General features: G+C 42.3%; 1 protein-coding gene across 7 annotated transcripts in view; it reads right to left on the reverse strand.

The window, feature by feature from the left end:
* Positions 1-1,187: 1,187 nt before the first annotated feature.
* Positions 1,188-20,399, reverse strand: part of TAF1 (TATA-box binding protein associated factor 1) — an 84,511-nt gene continuing 65,299 nt past the window's right edge. For 2 of the 7 annotated variants that reach the window (XM_047092560.1, XM_047092559.1), the window contains exons 33-39: positions 12,621-12,688; positions 12,166-12,282; positions 8,878-9,003; positions 7,927-8,028; positions 7,501-7,657; positions 6,268-6,445; positions 1,188-3,661 (exon numbers count right to left, since the gene is read on the reverse strand). In XM_047092560.1, coding sequence (XP_046948516.1) covers positions 3,442-3,661; positions 6,268-6,445; positions 7,501-7,657; positions 7,927-8,028; positions 8,878-9,003; positions 12,166-12,282; positions 12,621-12,688 — 968 coding nt within the window. In that variant the 3' untranslated portion in view covers positions 1,188-3,441. Of the gene's footprint in view, positions 3,662-6,267; positions 6,446-7,131; positions 7,388-7,500; positions 7,658-7,926; positions 8,029-8,877; positions 9,004-12,165; positions 12,283-12,620; positions 12,689-19,318; positions 19,450-20,399 lie in introns of those variants that run through there. The other 5 variants (XM_047092562.1, XM_047092563.1, XM_047092561.1 and 2 more) reach the window with 4 other exon arrangements.

Consider the following 20,399-nt stretch of genomic DNA (forward strand, 5'->3'; position numbering starts at 1 on the left):
TTGGTTTGAGAAGTACCACTCTTCCAGTTTTCCTTCTATTTCTGACCACACCTAAATACTGGTCTTCACCAGAATTCTGTTGTCCATGCTCTTCTGACTCAACACGTGTCCTGGGTAATCTTAACCTGCTCCCAAGGTTACACAAATCCTAAGCTTTCTACCTATTTTCCTTTAAACTTACGTGCTTCTAACCAAACTTAGTGATTTTCTCCGACCTTCCACCCTCAACCTATGAATAGTATCACCACTTACCCAGTCACCTAAGTCAGAAACCAAGCTTCCACTCTTTCACTTTCCATTATGCAGTCACCAAAGTGTCCCTCTCATTACGCCCCTACTGCCAACGCCTCGGCCAACTTGTTTCCATCATCTCATCTGGCATCAAACCACCCTCCCTGGTCCATCTGTTTTCACACCGTGGCCAGTGTGATCTAAGATGAGCATTTGGGGGCACCTGAATGTCTGTTGGTTGAGGGTCTGACTCTGGATTTCAGGGCATGATCCTCGGGTGGTGGGATCGAGCCTTGCGTCGGGCTCTGTGCTGAGCATGGAGCTGGCTTGGGATTCTCTCTTTCTCCCTCTGGCCCTCTCCCCTGCTCGCACTCTCTCTAATTAAAAAAAATAAGGGGTGCCTGGGTGGCTCAGTTGGTTGAGTGTCCAACTTTGGCTCAGGTCATGATCTCGCGGTTTGTGAGTTTGAGCCCCATGTCAGGCTCTGTGCTGACAGCCTGGAGCCTGGAGCCTGCTTCGGATTCTGTGTCTCCTTCTCTCTCTGCCCACCCCCCCACTTGTGCTCTGTCTCTGTCTCTCAAAATTAATTTTTTTAATGTTTAAAAAAAATTCATATGTGAATCTTGAGAAACTTAACAGAAGACCATGGGGGAAGGGAAGGGGAAAAAAATTGTTATAGAGAGGGAGGGAGGCAAACCACAAGAGACTCTTAAATATAGAGAAGAACAGCAAAAAAAAGAATACACGAGAGAGAGAGAGAGAGAGAGAGAGAGAGAGAGAGAGAGAACAAACTGAGGGAGGATGGGGTGGGGGCGAGAGGGAAAATGGGTGATGGGTACTGAGGAGGGCACTTGTTGGGATGAGTGCTGGGTGTTGTATGTAAGCCAATTTGCCAAATCATATTAAACAAATAAATAAAATTAAAAAAATAAAAACAAAACGAACATTTGATCCTGAGATTTGTAATGACCATACTACACATACTCCATCTACTCCACCCATCCTCAATACTTGTTCCATGAACAGACCGTGCAACTTCATGCCCCGAAGCACTGCTCCCTCTGCCAAGAATGCCCTCTCCCCTCTGCTCCCTTCTGTCTGGCAAACTCCTACCTACTCTTCATGATCCATCTCAAAGGTCTCCTCTGTGAAACCTTCCCATCCTTACTCCACAAGCAGAGTTGGAAACTCCTTCCTGTCACCACAGATCCTTGTTAAGTATTTATTGCAATGATCATGTCTTATTCAACTTATTTATTTACATGTCTGGGTCTCATTATAGACCTTAAGTTCCTTGCAATCAGAAACTAGACCTCACTTTTGTATCAGCATCAGACACACTGCTTGATAAAGACAGGGGGCTTGATAAATGTTGAGTGAACAAATGAATGAATACCATGTACCCGCGCCCAATCTCCCAAACCAAAATTCTGTCATCTTCCATTCCTCTTCTTCTGCCTCCGAATGCCAACTGGTCATTAAGTCCTGTTGATTCTGCACCGCCTGCTCCCCTGAAGATCTCTCAAATTCATGCCCCTCCTCCCTATCTTAATGCCACGGCTCTACACTGGGCTCCATTTCCCCTTGCTTGAACGAGATTTGTTCCCCTCCAAACCACTCTCCACACTATTGCTGGATTTTTTAAACTTTATTAGAAAAATAGTACATACTCATAAAAAAATTTTAGGCAATCCAGAAATAAAAGCACAATACCCTCCAGGTATACATAAAGCTATATTGCCCCCTCCCCTCCAATCCCAATACCCGGAGGTTATCACTGTGAACAGTTTAGCATACCTCCTTTCAAACCTTTTCCTTTGCATATACAAGTATATACACACACATAAATACACACGTGGTTTGGGCTTTTACAAAAATGGGGTCACACTTGTCTGTTACATATGGTTCTTCAATTTCTTTCATCCAATGTACAGAAAATTTCTAAAACACAAATCTGATTCAATCATCCCACCAGAATTCATCATTTCCCATAATATATAAATCACACTTATTATCGTCAAGGATATGCTTCCTGCATCTTTCAGGCTCATCTCTAGCCATTCCAGCATAAATCACCTCTCATCCTTTCTGGGACAAGGCAGGCACAATCAATCAATCTAGGAACACACTCTGCTATCTCTAGACTTCGGCCTTTTCACTTCATGTTACACTCTGTCTGGACTTTTCTTTATCTGGCAAGCTCCTACTGATTCTTCAACAGTCAGCTTACAAATTACCTCTAGGAAGACTTCCCTGGCTTTTCCGAACATGATCACTCCTCTGTTTTCCTCTATATTTTGTGTCTAGCTTCTTAATTGCACTCATCGCAGAGCACTGTAAGGATTTATAAACATGCTTTGAATTCCACTCCCCCTCCCCCAACACGAAGGCGAGCTCTTCCGGCGAAAGCAATGTGTCCTCTTTGCCTTTACATCTTAAGGATCTGACAGAGTTCTTGTCACGGAGGAGACGCTCAATAACAAATCTCTTGAGGATGTTATGATTCTGGGAACATTTACCTAGTACCTACTATGCATAGGCCCATGTTCTAAGCATGAAAAGAAACAGAAGACATAGTCTTTGCCCTAAGGAACCCTTTCCCCTGGGGAGGAGCACAGAACACATTCACAAGGCAACGGATCATTTCTGACATATAGGCCGTTTCAAAGATTGGTAGCCATTTGCCTCATCATATAATTGAATAAATAATAAAGCCACAGGCAGTCTGTCCGATAGGTTTATGTGTTTACTGGGGCGCAGAGCCCACCAGAACCCAATTCTCTGTCCCAGCAAGGGGGCTGTCACCCGTTCCAGCCTGCAAATTACAAAGCGGAGATGATGCCACGCTTGGCAAATTTTGAAGACACCAGGAGGACAGAAAGTTGTTATTCCTTTCATCATTTGTCCTCCTTCCTGAGGGAAAAGGGGTACCGAGAGCAGTAAGTAGAGCTAAAGGAGGGTGCTGGAAGCAGAGAAGATTGCTCTCCTTTTGTCAGTGGTAGGGGAGAAGGGGTTGCTTGGTTTTAAATCACAGTGTGGCACTGCCTCAAGAAGATAAGAGGTGACTTACTATGATTTATTTACTATTTCTTAATAAATTAATCCAGTGATTTCAGGATCAGACACCATATAATCATAAACAAATCAGGGAAGGTGAACCACCTAGGCTGGAGACCAGGGAAGGCTGACCAAGGAGGCCCAAAGGAAGCCTCATTCATCAGAGTCCAAGTCACTGTCCCCAGCAATGGAGTGGAAATCCTCACTGTCCTCCTCGTCCTCTGACAGGTGGACCTGGCTTAGTACGCTTGGCCCAGAGCGCTGCTCTTCTTCCTCATCTTCTTCCTCCTCTGATACCTCATACCCACCGATGCTGCTGAAGCTTGTGTCTTGGGTGTTTGACTTGGGGTCAGGCTCCTCATAGCTCCCATAACTGAGAAGAGAAACATGTCATCTCTCAAGCTCGGGCACCATCCTCTAGATGACCAGTCCTGTTCTCGGTGCCACCGAGGGATCAGCCCATCTCACCTCCCCTGGACACTAAAATGACTCATTCTGGACTGTTCTACAGGTCCCCAAGAGGAAAATGATCCCGTTCAAAACATCACCCTGCCAACTTCAATATACATTAAGAACCCGAATTAAAGTGCGCCGAAACAACACACTGCCAGCTTACGGGGCCATACGTGTTCTGACAGCCTCATGGTTTCATGTACCATTTATAGCTTCACTCATCTGTGTTTCTAATTAGTCAACAGTCTTGAAGATTCTACTTCTTCAACAGATCTTCTCTCTGTCCCCTCCTTTCCACCTCTACTCTGCCTGCCTTAGCTTAGTCCCTTGTTTTCTCTGGCCTGCACCACTGAACTCAGTCTTCATGCCTCCAGTCCTGCTCTCCTCCAATGAATTCTTCACACTTCCGCCAGAGTGCTCTTTATTTTTTGTTTATTCTTAATTTTACTTAAAAAAAAAATCACACAAGCAATGCATGTTCACTGGTTTTAAAAAAGACAGAGTATATACCAGAAAAAATGAGAAAAAGTCATCAAGAACTCCACCACCCAGAGATAATCTACTGGGGTATATGATCTTCCAAATTTTTTTTCTGTGTACTTCACTTAGATGCTTAACCATTTTGTTACTTGACAAAATTGGAATACTCTACAAGGTCTTTTAGGAATCTGCTTTTTTTCACTAGTGATTATAATGACCATCTTTCCACATCAATAAACATACATCTAGAGCATCATTTTGATAGCTGTATGGTGTTCTGCTATACGGCTGTAACAGGGTTTATGCAACAAGTCTCTCACCAGGCTATTTAAGCTGTCTCCAACTTTCCCACTATTAAAAACAGTGCTGTGATGAAACTCCTTGTACAAGTGTCTTGATGAAGGTGTTTTATTATTGCCATAGGGTAACTTCCTAGACATGGAACGTTGGGGGCCAAAGGGAATGCCCATTTTTTAAAGTTTTTGGTTTATAAGAATAAATTGCTATACCTCTCTCATACCCACCACGGTGTGTTTTTCCTCACATTCTTCCAACCCTGGGCATTATCACTCATTTCATCTCTGTCAATCTTAGAGGCAAAATATTGCATTTTGTGGTTTTACTGACTTTCTTTGGTTCTTAGGAAAATTATTTTTTCACATAGTTATGGGCCATTTGCATTTCTTTTGGGGTACAGAGCAATCGTTCCAAAATGTAGATCTGCTCCTACCTCTCGTTCAGTGTCTGCCCCAAACTTCCAGGCCCGTCATGATTTGATCCTTACCTACCTCTTTAAATCGGTTCCATCACATGGATCATGGATCAAAAGCTCCAGCCATGGAGCTGCCTGCATTCTCTAGAATTGTTTCATGCCTCCTATCCTGCTCTGGCTCTCTGAAGTGCCCTTTGCTTTCTTCTTCACCTAGCTAAATTCCTAGTCTGAGTTAGCTCAGTTTCCTCTTCTAAGTGGCTCCACTTCCCCAATCCTACCCAAGTCCCAGAAAAACCCTGTGGTTACCTGTCACAGCACTTTCACGTCACACTACGATTGTCTATTTACCTGCTCTAAGTTTCCCAGTAGCCCAAACTCCTTGAAGGAAGGGACCGCATCTTACTTGCTCTTTAAGTTGTGATATAAATATTTGCTTAATGAGTCAATAAAGACCCTAACTGCTTGTTGCATACCTCTGGCTAGATGTATCTGACATGTCTTAAATCTAACGTGTCCAAAGACAAATTCATTTTCTCCTCCTTTCCCACCTCATCTAATACCTGTTCTTCCTCTTTCCTAGCTCAGTGACATTCCCATTCATGAAATATCTTACCTCCCTACCTCCTGAATGCAACTGATCTATCTTCTCAACAGCTCTTGTATGTCCCTTCCTTTCCCCCACGCTTCTAACAGATCCCAGTTGAAATCCTTACCATTGCCCTAGAGTTATTTAACACAAAAGCCTTCCCTTTCCTTGAAGTGATGATCCCCATTACCCAAACTCCAAGTGTCTCAACATGCCATTTAAGGTCCTCTGCAATATAATCCCCTGCTACTTCTGGAGCCAACAACCTCCCAACAACCTCCCTTTACTCGAGAACATCCTTCTTCTATTTCAGTGCGCCTCTGAACATACTGTCCCGTCTCTAAGGATCTCCTCACCTGCTGCCACTTTTCTACTTAATAGACACCTATTCAGCCTGTCAGGTCCAGTTCAAATGTTCCCTCATCTGCAAAACGTTCCGTGATCACTCCAAGCAGAGTGAGGTACTCCATCCTCAGTGGTGACTTGGCACTTTGTACTTAACTTATGCTATAGCACTTAGCACATTATATCCAATGATTTTGTTTGCATCAGCCTCCTCCACTAGACTTTGAGGTCCTCAAGGGCAGGATATGGCTTGCTCCTCTGTGTATCCTCAAGGGGCTAGCACAGTGTCTGGCTCTAGGTGCTCAGGAAATCTCTGCTGGATGAAACTAATCTGATGCTGGGCCCTCTGACATCAGAGCTGGGCACTGATGCCACAGCCCTGTAGCACATTGCTGCCAATTACCTGATGTTGCTATCCTCCAAACCATGAGAAGCCTCCCCACCGTCTCCGTCATAGGACATCATGCTTTCTTCGTTTTCCATGCCCATCCTTGTGTTCTCCTGAAGCATGCGGGGCTGTTTGGGTCTTATCCCTCCAGACCCCACATCAGAGTCACTTCCGCTTTCACTCAGCTGGATAGCTGTGAAAAGAAGGAGGGCCTGAGATAAGCTTGACAGAATTAACATCTTTGGCTTGGTCTTCCAAAACTAGTTACGGCCACATATCCACACAGGCACTGTGGATCCCTCACCTCGGAGTGCCTAGGGACAATATCGGCAAGACCGTAGTTTGGAAACAGGACCCAAATAACCACTTCCTTTTCTCACTGCAGTCCAATCTTGGTTATTTTTCCCCCATCATCTCCTATACTTTTTCTCTGCCACTGCCAGTAATTGACAAAATAAACCAAGAGGGATTTTTTTTTTAATTGAAGTATAATTGACATACAATGTTGTATTGGTTTCGGGTGTACAACACAGTGATTTGACAATATACATTACACTATGCTTACCACAGTGTAGCTGCCATCTGTCAACATGCAATACTATTACAGTATCACTGACTAATTCCCTATGCTGTGCCTTTTATTCCTGTGACTTATTCATTTCATAACTGGAAGACTGTACCTCCCACTCCTCTTCACCCATTTTCCCTGCCCCCCACCCTGCTGCACTTCGGCAGCCATTGGTTTGTTCTCTGTACTTATGGGTCTGTTTCAGCTCTTTTTGGTTTTGTTTCGTTTCTTAAATTGCACATGACTGATCATATGGTATTTTGTCTTTCTCTGACTTACTTTACTTAGCATAGTACCTTCTAGGTCCATCCATGTTGTCGCAAATGGCAAGATCTCATTCTTTCTTTTGGTTGAGTAAAGCGGGGTCTTTCTTATTTTCCTTCCCTGTTACGAATATAATACTTCTTTCCCATCTTCGTCAAGTATTCAACTCACAGATGTTATTTAGGCATTGCCTTTCCCACTGTCGTCTTTTTCACTCTCTAGGTTATATCTCTTCACCTCCTCTAAGGCTAATGAATGTAATCCTACAAGTGAGTGCTCAGTCCTCTGAGTCTAGTAATGGGACTGCAAGAAAAGAGCAACTTCTGGTAAGAGTGTAAGTGGCTGGAAGTTTCCTCTCCAGTCCTCAGGGTGCTGCGGTGAGCTACCCAGAACAGAAACCAAGGAACACGACTTACCGGAAAAAGGATTATCTCCTTCTTCGTCACTGCCGGCGTCTTCCTCATCATCTTCTCCTTCAGACATAAGCAAATCCTCATACAGGACACTGGCTTGAGGCTGTTGCACAGTTCCTTCCTCTTCATCTGCGAGATCACCATCTGCATCTTCACCTTCCTGAACAAGACCAGCTGGGGTCAAAGTCCCATCAAGGGACCGAGTGAGAGACCACAAGCCACCACCAGCACCACCCTTGCTGCCTCACAAGAAGTTAAGTAATTGTGGTGGATAGATTTGTTTAGCTGATTCCAAGGATTAAAGTTGGATTGGGCCTCACTATGGAGACTCTCTGGTATCACCCTGGGATTTGGCCTGCCCTGTTACTAGTGGGGCTCCTATCATATAAGGGCATAATGTAACCATAAGCTTTCTGTAAGCATACTCACTGGGGCTGGAGTCTTAGGTTTCCCATCCTCCTCCTCATCATCATACCCTTCAATATCTACATCAGAGTCTTCCTCGCCCAGCCTACCTCGGCCCTGGCGCATCTGAGTAAGGAACACAAATAGCACATCATTGAGGGACGTGCCTGTAGGAGGAGTTAACCAAAGGCTCTCACCCAGGACGGATGCTCCTCCCTGATATCCCAGCCAACCCCACAGCTAGTGGGGGCTGTTTACATAGCTCAAGGCATGTGTGCTTCGTCCCATTCATTCTTTGGAAATCACTGGTAGAGTTAAAAGAACAACAACAACAACAACAACAACAGACTCAAAGAATAGGAAGGTCCTTGGTCTACTCTTGCTGTATCATCACAAGGAGACTCTTCCTTCCTAATTGAAGCTTTCCTCAGCTTCTGTCGGATTCTCTGGGACAGAAAAACTGTCCTGGGTTTTGTACTCTCCAGTGGAACAAATCTCCTGACTGAGGTCAGCTGATACAGCCGATAAGATTTTTGGCTTCAGAAGAGGAGTATCTTCTGACACCTCTAGAACAGGCCAATCTCTCAAATTTAATTGAATTTCATAAATAATTTTAATTTAGATTTAGCGTACATACAGTACAGTAGAAGGGCCAATTATTTTGAACTCTGTCTCTGAATGCAGTTAGTTGGTCTTTCTAGTCACCTGTGAGGTTGCTCTGATGCCTCATACACTTTTCATACTTGTGCCTTCCCTGAAGTTCTGTTGTGCCTGACTCTGCCCGTGGGGACAGACAGAAGACAACGCAAGTCATGTGACCTGCCACCAGCCTGCCTTGAAATCACATTGGTAAGGCTTCATTCTTAGGGCCAAAAGGGCCTAATCATCCATGATACATGTCATATATCACCACCATTCTCCCACTCCCCACCAAAGCATATCACCAATGTCATGAAGAGAAAAAGAACATCCTACCTGTGTCACCTGCTTTTCTGGAGTGGCAGCGGGAATGTCCAGGACAGACATATTACTCTCATCTTGAAACACAGAGGCATCCCGAGACATACTGAGGGATGTGTTGGTGTCATACAAATCAGGAGGCTGTGGCACAAATGTACAACTTAGCTTCTATTTAGGAAAAGAGAGTAAGAAATACAGAACTCCCCTTTAGAGCATTCACTGCAGAAGAAGGTCATGCAGAGCAATCCATTTAAAGAGAAAATAGTTTGACACAGCTTTGTGCACAGGTTTTTGGGAATCTTTCAAATGCTGCTCATTCTAGCAGAGAGGCATCTGATGTATATGATCTGAAGCCTGAAGTGGAAAAGCATCAAAGCTATGGGGCAATTCTATGTCCCGACAGCCTTTCTGTTCAATAACCTAGTGTCTTCTAAGCCTTGCCTTATTGTTTTCAGACCTGGGGCTTCGTACCTGTTCAATTTTGACTGGCTTAGAGACATCTAACAGGAAATGGGGTAAAGGAATTGCAATTCCAACAAGAGCATGTAGTGGATTAATCGTTTATGAGCTCATCAAAGGATGATGCTATGAGGCAAAATGGTGTGGTGAAAAAACGTGGGCTTTGGAACAAAACGTCCTGGGTTTGAGTCCTGGCTCCACCACCTGCTAGGTGAGTAACTTCAAGAGATTATTTAATCACTCTAAGCCTTGGTTTCCTCAATTATAAAACATGGGCGATAATGTCTGCCTCCTAAGGTTGTTGGGAGAATGAAGAGGTATGTGTAAGCTCCTTACCCCATGCCTGGTATTCAATAAATTATAGATCCCTTCCCTCTTCCCTCTCCTGAAGAGAACAGGGATTTAGCAAATGGACTTTTCAGTGACAGGAGGGCAGGAGGAACTGATAGACAACAGGCTAGAGAAGTAAGAAAGAGTTCTCTAAAAATCTGGTGAAGGGTAGAAATATTATGCGGCTGTTTAAAAATCACGTTTTCAAAGACTATTCTCTCTCTGCCCCTCCCCTGCTTGCTCTCACAGTCTCTCTCAAAAATAAATAAAATATTAAAAAACTTTAAAATAAAGTGTGTCTATATACGCTTGTGTGCACATGCACACACACACACACATATCACACTGCAGATTTGAAGGAAACACACCAACATGTTCACAGTGATTGGTTCTTTCTGAGTGGTGGACTTAACTCTAGGTAATTTATTTCTCCTTTATTATTTCCCAATGAGCATGTTGCATTTAACAAAAACCCCACATTGGTGTTACTTTGTGGGTTTTCTTTTTTTTAAAGCAAACAAGCAAGGCTGATTGAAGAGGGTTTTGGAGAAAGAGAGGCAAAACGGAATTGAAAGCATTCAGAGCAGATAAACTCGTGGCTGAACAGAAGAGATCAGGGAATGAGGGGCTAGTGGGAAACTGCAAAGTGAGCAATTTTAAATAGTGTTAAGCAGAATGTGCGATGCAACACGAGAGCAGTGGAACAGCTGAGTGAAAATACAGTCTTGACTACCACCATTTAAGGCCGGAAGTAACGTATGATTACTGTTATGTTCTATACAACCAGAATTACAACAGGTTAAACTTACACAAACACGCTTTCGTAACATTTGGGTTTGAAAGTCGTGATGAACAAGGACAATTACTCAGACTCATCTTCCTCAGGGTAAGGGAAAACGCACAGGGCTTACACTTCAAGATGTGTATATGAGTGAAGGCAATGGCAAGAGGGCGACTTGGGAGTGATGAAGAGGCACCATCTACGCCCTATTCTTCATGGGAGCCCCTGTGACTGGCCTGGGCAACAGCTCCGGCTCAGGAGGAACAGTGGCCAGGCTCTCCTCAGCCACCTGAGGCCATGTGGGAGCAGGAGGAAAAGAAAGGAAGATAACCTTTGGGTCTAAGGGTTTGATTCACAGAGGACTAGGTTTCCACTGTCACAGACTAGAGCAAACCGCGTGCCACTCAGTGGCTACACTCTTCTGAGGAATGACGGCCAAAACCCAGGCTTTAACTTACCAGAAAGGGCCTTGCAGGAGCTGTAGGCCTATTAGCAAAAAGGGCCTTCCTGGGCAACATCACTCACCCAAGCCCCCCGGCCCTAATCTGCCCACATACTCCAAGAGCCTTCCCTTGTTCTGGGCCTGGAAGAAGTATCTTAGGGCTCTTTATACTTGGCCCCTCAGCCACCTAGGTTTTGGGGTGAAAGAGAGTAAAAGACAGAGAGGGAGAGTGCATGCATGAGATACAAACAGCAAGAGTCCAACACAGAGCACACAGGTGGCAGTATCAGTTCAGAGTAGAATGAAAAAAAGTTTTCCGGTGGGAACAGGGAGGATTTTGCATTAAAATATTTGGCTAAATATGAAAGGGCTCCTGAGAACTTTGTAGACAGTTGTCATACAGACAAGGAAACATTTACTGAATGTCTACTATGTGCCAGGAAAATTAACTCATTTGATGTTTATAATCATCTCAGAAAGTACATTTTAGAGAAGTGGAGATGGGAGTTAAAGGGCTTAACTCCCCAAGTTCACAAAGCTAGGTAATAGAACTAAGATTCAAACCCAGGCATGTTTTATCGCCAAAATTCATGTACTTCCCACTTTACCACAGTGCCTTCAATACAGAAACCAAGCACCAGCCATATTCTGGTAAGTCCTATTCTTGAAATCTGGAAACATACTCTCTCTTATGTCCAAATTTTTCAATATATTCAACAGAAAGACTATAAATTTCTTATTAATCTTGCTCCCTACTCTTTTGACATGTAACTTTAAAAAAGTTATAAATGTTACCAGTCTTCATTTATAAGGAAAAGGAGTCAATCCAGGAAAATGGGTGACGTCTGAGCTACACTGAGATACCTCAGAGGGAATGAGTCATCAGGCCTATAAGGCACAGGAACAACGTGGCCAATGTCTGTAACTGAGAATTCTATACTTTAGGGAAGTCTTTGAGCCCCATTTCATGGGCAAGGGAACTCCAGAGACTCCAGAAGACACGTTTGGCCATGGCAGTCAGGAATCTGGTATTTGTGAACGCTGCCTAAACAACTAAGGCCCCACCCCACTCATTCATCCCACACCTGCTTCTTCTGGATTCAACAAGGCCACCAAGACCCATGGCCCTCACTCACCTTAGCCTTTGAGAAGACAAGAAAGCACACGAAAGGCATATGAAGAGGAAGGACAGAGAAGAAGTGTATCTCAGTAAATGTATCTGTTAACATGCTCCCAATTTCCCAAACTAATAAGCAAACTATAAGAGGCAGTTCTTAGTCTTCAAACTCACCTGAGGTGTGTAAGGCCCTGGAGTCATGGGGTCCAAGCTTTCTAATTCTGCTTCCTCCAAAGCAGCTTCCTTAGCTGTACATATATCCTTCTCGAGTTGAGTCAAATGCTCATCATACTGAGAAATAAAGAATATTAGTGAATTCACCGAACATGTGTTTTAGGCACTGGGGATATAAAAGTAAACAAAGCAGACAAAAATCCTTGTCTTCATGGACCTTATTCCAGTGGCAGGTCACATACGATAATTACAGTAAATCATGACATAGTTTGTTAAGAACATTTAGTACCAGGCAGGAAAATAAAGCAGGAAAGGAAATAAGGGATGAGGGGTGAGGTTGGGGGGGCAGGAGGTTACATTTGAAAATCAGATAGGCAGGGAAGGCCTCCTCACCCAAGGGAACAAAGAGATTCCAGGATGCTACATCCCAAGGGGACCCCCTCCCTACCACGTACCTCAGTCAGTGTCTGGTAACAGACATTCACAATTTCCTGGGCAGTCTTAGTATACTGACTTTCGGGCCCTACAAAAGAAAGGAAAACACCATGACCTTTGCAGACTTCAGTTCCAGAAATTTATTTCTGGCACTGGCAGTAGTGTCCCATGGTATCCTAGCCTCAAGAAATCATGCTTCGGCTTTAACTTGGACTCTTGCTCTAATTTTGGAGGTGGAAAATTTCAAATCCATACCAAAACAGAGACACTAATATGATGAACTTTCATGTACCCATTACCCAGCTTCAATGATTACCAATACAGGGTTAGTTTCATTTCATTTAAACCTCAACATTTACACTCCTCCCAAATTATTCTGAAGCACATTCCAGTATCATTTCTGAAGCAAATTCCAGTATCATTTATTTCATCCACAAATTGTTTTAGTACGTGTCTTTGAGGACTCTTTTTTTTAAAGGTCCTATCTATCTATCTATCTATCTATCTAGGGAGTGAGAGAGTATGCGTGCGCAGGAGAGGGGCAGAGGGAGAGAGGGAGAAGGAAAGTGAGGGAGAGAGAATCTCAAGCAGGCTCCATGTGCAGCACAGAGCCAGAGGTGGGGCTCAATCACATGACTCTGAAATCATGACCTGAGCTGAAATCAAGTCAGATGCTTAACCAACTGAGCCACGCAGGCACCCTTTTGAGGACTCTTCTAAAATATACTCCATAGGATATTACAGTGGTAGATATGTATCATTATACATTTGTCAAAACTCACAGAATGTACACCTAGAATGAACCCTAAACTATGGGCTTTGGGTGATTATAATGTGCCAATGTAGGTTCATCAAATGTAATAAACGTATCACTTTGGTAGGGGATGTTGATGATGGGAGAGCCTATGCATATGTGGAGGTAGGGGGTATATGGGAACTCTGTATCTCCCACTCAATTTTCCTCTGAACTGCTCTAAAAAATTGAATCTATATTTATAAAAAAAACAAACCAACTATATTACATCTGAAATAACTCACAATAATTCTTTAATATTATTCAACACCCAGTCAATATTTAAATTCCCCAATTGTTTCATAAAGGTTCTTTTACATTTGATTTCTTTGAATCATAATGCAAATAAAGTCCACACATTGCTTTGAGACACTTTTACCAGTTTGGGGATTTTTTTTTTTTTAAGTTTATTTTATTTATTTTGAGAGAGAGAACGAGCAAGTGGGGGAGGAACAGAGAGACAGAGAATCCCAAGCAGATTCTGCACTGTCAGCATGGAACCCAACACGAGGCTCAAGCCCACAAACCGTGAGATCATGACCTGAGCTAAAATCAAGAGTTGGACACTTAACTGACTGAGCCACCCAATTTGGTGATTCTTAACTAGACTATACAGTTCCCCCATGGCCTTTGTCATAGGTTGCAGACTGGTGGCTTGGAAGTCAATCCAGTTTTGTTTAGCCCACATAAAAAATCATTTGTTTGTGAAGACAGACTGAGCTATACACCTATAACATAAACATTTTTGTATGTAAATTATACCTCAATAAAAAGTTTAGAAAAATCGTACTTAGTTGACAATGTTTAATGAGCGAGAAATTTCATGTAAAACCCCAAATGTCTGGCTTCTCTTGAAGAACGAAAAGATGTGGCCACACAGAGCTGTCATTCCCACAAAGCACCAATGGGCCAGGGCTGAGGAGCAGCTGCCCCTTTTAGATAAGGTGTGTGTTCTGCAGGTTACCAGCCCAGGTCTGCTTAACTCATTTATGCCTAGACCCTGAAGGCATCTGAGGTTTTAATCCTTAACTTTAATTATTCTTTAATATACTGTTCATTTACCCATTCATTCATTCTTAAAACATTTTTGAATACTTTCTATGTGCCAGACAGAAATGAGGATGATACAGACCATATCCTCAAGAAACTTAAAGTCTAGTACAGTAAGATAGAATATAAACAAATAGGGCAGGGGCGCCTGGGTGGCTCAGTCGGTTGAGTGTCCGACTTCGGCTCAGGTCATGATCTCATGGTTCATGAGTTCGAGTCCCGCATCGGGCTCTGTGCTGACAGCTCGGAGCCTGGAGCCTGCTTTGGATTCTGTGTCTCCCTCTTTCTCTGCCCCATCCCCACTCATGCTCTGTCTCTCTCTGTCTTAAAAATAAATAAAACATTAAAAAAATTTTTTTAAACAAATAGGGCAACAGAATGAAGTGAAAAAATTCATACAGGGTTTAGTAGAGGCACAGAGGAGGAAGTGGCCAATTCTGGGAAGTGAGAGGGGAAAAAGGAATTAGGAAAGGCTTCACAGGGTAGATGATCCCTGAATTAAACCTAGTATTTATTAGGATGCAAAGGCTAAAAAATACACCATGTGTATATGTGCAACTTTCATGCCAGACCTACTCTGATTATTATAAGCTATTATATGAACAAAGAAGTCTCTTTCAGTTAAAATCTCAGATAGGCCATGTGTTCTTTCAAAGATGTATTCTTTCAAAGTTGTATCCTTACACAAGCTGACTGACAAACAAAAATAAACTAGAAAGAAAACAAAGTCCTCCATCAAGATATTTAGGACACACATACAGCCAGCCAGAGCTGGCTCACCATCAAGGACAGTTTCAGTGATAAGCCCGCAGCTCAAATTTCCAGAGCTCTAATCTCCTACGGCCACCAGTAGCCTGGTCCTCAAAATACTGAGGGAGACAGACTGCACAAGTTCTCAGATAAGCTTGCTCTTGTTGATAGCAATACAGGATGCTCGAGTAAATAGGCTGCATACAGGCCACAGGCCTCCTTCTGCAAGCCAATGCAAACAAGAACTGCTTATGGTACGCTGACAACGCTACCTATGGGGACTTGCCTTGTAGTTACAATTCCAGCCTATACATGAAGAATACAGACCTTACATGACTTCAGTTTTGAAACCTAAACCTCAACTAACCCTTTAACACCTCAATGCTCTTCTTTAAAATACAGGAAAAATTAGGGGCGCCTGGGTGGCTCAGTTGGTTAAGCATCTGACTTCAGCTCAGGTCATGATCTCGCGGTTTGTAAGTTCAAGCCCCGCGTCGGGGTCTGTGCTGACAGCTCAGAGCCTGGAGCCTGCTTCAGATTCCATGTCTCTCCCGCTCTCTCTGCCCTCCCCTGCTCACACTCTGTCTATCAAAAATACACATTAAAAATATTTTGCAGATGGAACCTCTTCCTTCCCCATTTTCTTTGCAGTATATAACTAAAGAAATACCCACTAATAATAACCCCAAAATATATAAACACACACACACTTATTTACATAGCTGATATACCTGTCCTTGTCCATGTGTTTGGATTGCTAGCTGTTTGTGTGCCTTCTCAGTTTTTAAGTCTGTGCTCTCAAGAATGACAAGGGGTTCAGCTATTTAACTCTATTACTCTACTAAATGCAAAATAGCTTTGAAGTATTTTTGATAAAAGATGGTGGTGGAGTTGGCAAACCATTTTTAACATGACCAAAAAAGGATAAAATATCTAATTTGCCCAAAGGAAATGAAAACACTAATTTGAAAAGATACATGCACCCCCATGTTTTTTGCACCATTATTTACAGCAGCCAAGATATGGAAGTAGTGCAAGTGTCATCAAGAGATGACTGGATAAAGATGTGGTATACACACACACACACACGTACACAATGCAGTATTATTCAGCCATTAAAAAGAATGAAACCTTGCCATTTGCAACAACACGGATGGAGCTAGAGGGTATAATGCTAAGTCAGACAGAGAAAGACAAATGCCATATGATTTCACTTATATATGGAATCTAACCCCCCCCCAAAATGAACAAGCAAACAAAAAACAGACTCTTAAAATACAGAGAACGAACTGGTGGTTGCCAGAGGGGTGGTGGGTGGGAGCATGGGTGAAATAGGTGAAGGGTATTAAGAGGCACAAACTTCCAGTTCTAAAATAAGTAAGTCTCAGAGGTGAAAACTACAGCATAGGGAACATGGTTAATAATACTGCAATAGTGTTGTACGCTGACAGACGGCAACTATTGTCACCACTACTGTGTTGAGAATAGTGCGATGTATACAATTGTCGAATCCCTATGATGTACACCTGCAATTAATATAACATTGTATCTCAAGACACCTCAATAAATAAATAAATAAATGCATACCCACCCCAAAAGGATAAGACACCCAGATGTTTTCTTATCCCAGGAATTCTTGAATGGGGTGGTAATGAGATAAAGAGATCCATGAATGTATTGAAACTAAACAAAATTCTATATGTAATATACAGTTTTCTGAGTGGAAGATCCATGGTTTTTCATCAGACTCTCAAAAGGGTCTATAACCACACCATTTCCATAAAGCTAAAAATACTGCTCTCTATTCTGCAGCAGTCAGGAGCTTACTAGAAGTAGAATGATCAACAGTAGGCTTCACAGATTAGGAAGAAAAGAGGAGTCCAGCAAAGAGACATATAAACTAACAGGGTCTCTGTGGGAATAATAAAGGTGCTGGAACTATCATAGGGGGAAAAGGAGTAAGTGGAAAGTGAATTCAATTTCCTAGTCCCTAAAGGGTCACAACACAGAAAACCAGAACTAATTTTTTAATGAGTGATTCCCAAAACAACACAAAAATGAATGAAAGATAAGGCCATCTATGAATTATCACTGTGCCCTACAGGAGAATAAGCTACCCGTTTATAAAAAGAAATGTTTTTCCAAATATACTTTGCTTTTCTCTCTCTCCTTAAATCAGAGCAATGTAATTGCAAATGTCTTGTCAAGGAAATAAATCTATACTTGGCCTTATTTCAAATAAGGATTGGCAGTAACCTACAGAATCATATAGAATTCAAATCCAAATGTCCTTAAGTAGTGGTAATTCCAATGACAGCTCAGGAAAGGCTGATTTTCCACCCAAATCAAGAAAATTCTTTTTGTCATTTCTAAGTTAATTGACCTCTGCAGATATGTGAGAAGAAAGCTGCAAGCTTCATGGTTCTGGTGAGAGAGGGAAAACAAGTATTATTGCTTCCTAAAAGGTTTCAGTGAAAATACCAGTCAAGTTGGTGAGCAGTCCTGCTCAACCAAGGAGAAAAGGATGTTTGTGATCACTCTCAAGCTCACATATCCTTTGAGAATCTTTCCGTCGATACCCAAAATAACCTTCCTCCTAAGAAAATGAGTACTCTGCCAAAACAAACCTAAAGTATTATCTGACAGTGAACGGTGCAGGGGGATATGCCCGTGTTTCAATGTGAATAATTAAAATTAAAAAAATCAAATCAAATCCTAGTAGCAGTAGAAAGCTCCCTTAAAAAAAATCAGTGCCAGATTTAAAAAGAGAGAAGAAATCCATATAGCTAATTCCTAAAGAAACTATGCAATGGTCCACAGATCCCAAAGAAACTGAGCTTGAACTCTCTCAATTCTTAGATATTTATCACAAACTAGGTCCAGAAAAGGTAAAAAGAGAAGTAAATCTAATCTTCGAGACTGTAGCTAGGCTCTTTACATTATGTAGAATGTGGATCAAATGCAAATTAAGATGTTTAGTTTCCAAGATAAGAGGTCTGATCTCTCAAACTGGAGTAACAGAACCTCACTCAGAATCTGGACCAGAAATTCAAGAAGCCAGAAACTATCCAGAGGGGAACTGGGGTAATAAATCTCACTGGACAAAGGTATGATTTACATTCAGGACTATCTGATGAAAAGCCCTAAAGAACCTGAAAATGCTTCTTTCTTTCCTAAATGAACCACTATTCCATTCGGCAACTTAAAAAAATACATACGGGGCGCCTGGGTGGCTCAGTCGGTTAAGCATCCGACTTCGGCTCAGGTTATGATCTCACCATTCTCGAGTTCGAGCTCCGCATTGGGCTCTGTGCGGACAACTCAGAACCTGGAGCTTGTTTCAGATTCTGTGTCTCCCTCTCTCTCTGTCCCTTCCCCACTTGCGCTCTCTCTCTCTCTCAAAAATAAATACACATTTGGGGCGCCTGGGTGGCGCAGTCGGTTAAGCGTCTGACTTCAGCCAGGTCACGATCTAGCGGTCCCTGAGTTCGAGCCCCACATCAGGCTCTGGGCTGATGGCTCAGAGCCTGGAGCCTGTTTCCGATTCTGTGTCTCCCTCTCTCTCTGCCCCTCCCCCGTTCATGCTCTGTCTCTCTCTGTCCCAAAAATAAATAAAAAACATTGAAAAAAAATTAAAAAAAAATACACATTAAAATTTAAAAAAATACATATAACACAGTCTTGGGTAAACAGTCACATCATATCTCTACAGCCATTGGAAAAAATAACCACATAATGACTTCAAAACACCTTTTCCTGCAGAGTACAATTCATAACAGGCCTTAACTCTTCATTTTTAAGCCAAGTACAGTGCCAGGTTCTGGTGATACAAAGATAAAAATTAAAAAACAAAACAGAACAAACTAACAAAAACAAGACAGGTCCTTGACCTTGATGCCTTTCATCGCCTCATGAAGATTATACACTCACAATTTCAATAATGGAGAAAGTAATAAGGGACTGTAGAGGAAGTAGCAATGTGTCAGAGAATGAAGCAGTGTTAAAGAAGACTTCATAAAAATTGTTCTCTTCAAGTCAACAGTGATGTGCTAACTGCCAAATGTGGTGAACATTTTTCATACTTGACCTTGGAAGCCCTGTGTTGTGTTTGCAGCTGATACTTACTTCTTCCTTAAAACTCTAATCCCATGGCTTCTGAAGCACCACTCTCCTTTCTTGGTACTGCAGCTCCACCTCTGGCCATTCGTTCACGCAACAGATATTTATTGAGTCTCTACTATGTGCCAAACATTACCCTAAGCACCAGGGATAAAAGACAGACATGGTTCCTGTCTACATGTAGCTTACAGCAATCACTTATTAGATTTAGACCATTAAGTCTACCTGTGGCCATTTTTCTTTCCGTACTCTTGGCCCAACTCTACATGATATCAACTACAATAGCTTATAAAGAATAAACATGGAGGAAGTTAACACTGATTTGTATCCCTCATGTTCAGGTTTTGTTTGGTTTCTCCTGGCACCACAGAGGTGCCCTGAAAATACATTACACAAACTCCAGAGCTGAAAGAAAGCCTGTTTTTTTCTTGAGTCTCCTTTTTCTTTTAGTAAGTAATAATCTTTACTTTCTCCTATGATATTTTTTAAATATGGACTTTGTTGTAGCCTTAATATATTCTGGTACATATTTGCTTATTGGCATATTATACCATCTTACTCATCACAAGCACAAGACTTCAGGGAGACGCTGCCTCATACCAGATTGCTATCTATCTATCTACTAGCTCAATACAGTACACAAGAGGGCTAGCAAGTTATAGATATCGTATATTTCCTATCAAATTTTAAGTAGAAATTGAATTCCTGAACAAAGCAGTATTCTCATAGAAATGAAAATTCAAACGACAGCAACCACTGGACAATCTCCCTCTCCCTTCAGCCACAGCGTATTTTTTTTAGAGTAGAAATTCAATTTCAGTATCTTTTGCAGAAACATTCATAATGACATTCATTTAGCTCTTTTTTCTTTAATTTTTTATTTAAAATTTTTTTAACATTTATTCATTTTTGAGAGAGAGAGAGAGAGCCAGAGCGTGAGCGGGGGAGGGGCAGAGAGAGAGGGAGACACAGAATCTGAAGCAGGCTCCAGGCTCCGAGTTGTCAGCACAGAGCCCCATGCAGGGCCCGAACCCACAAACCGTGAGATCGTGACCTGAGCCGAAGTCAGACGCTCAACCGACTGAGC

This window comes from Lynx rufus, unplaced genomic scaffold, assembly GCF_022079265.1.
Source record: "Lynx rufus isolate CCGP_SWC_20201006 ecotype Redwood Valley unplaced genomic scaffold, mLynRuf1.p SCAF_30, whole genome shotgun sequence".
Lineage (NCBI taxonomy): Eukaryota > Metazoa > Chordata > Mammalia > Carnivora > Felidae > Lynx > Lynx rufus.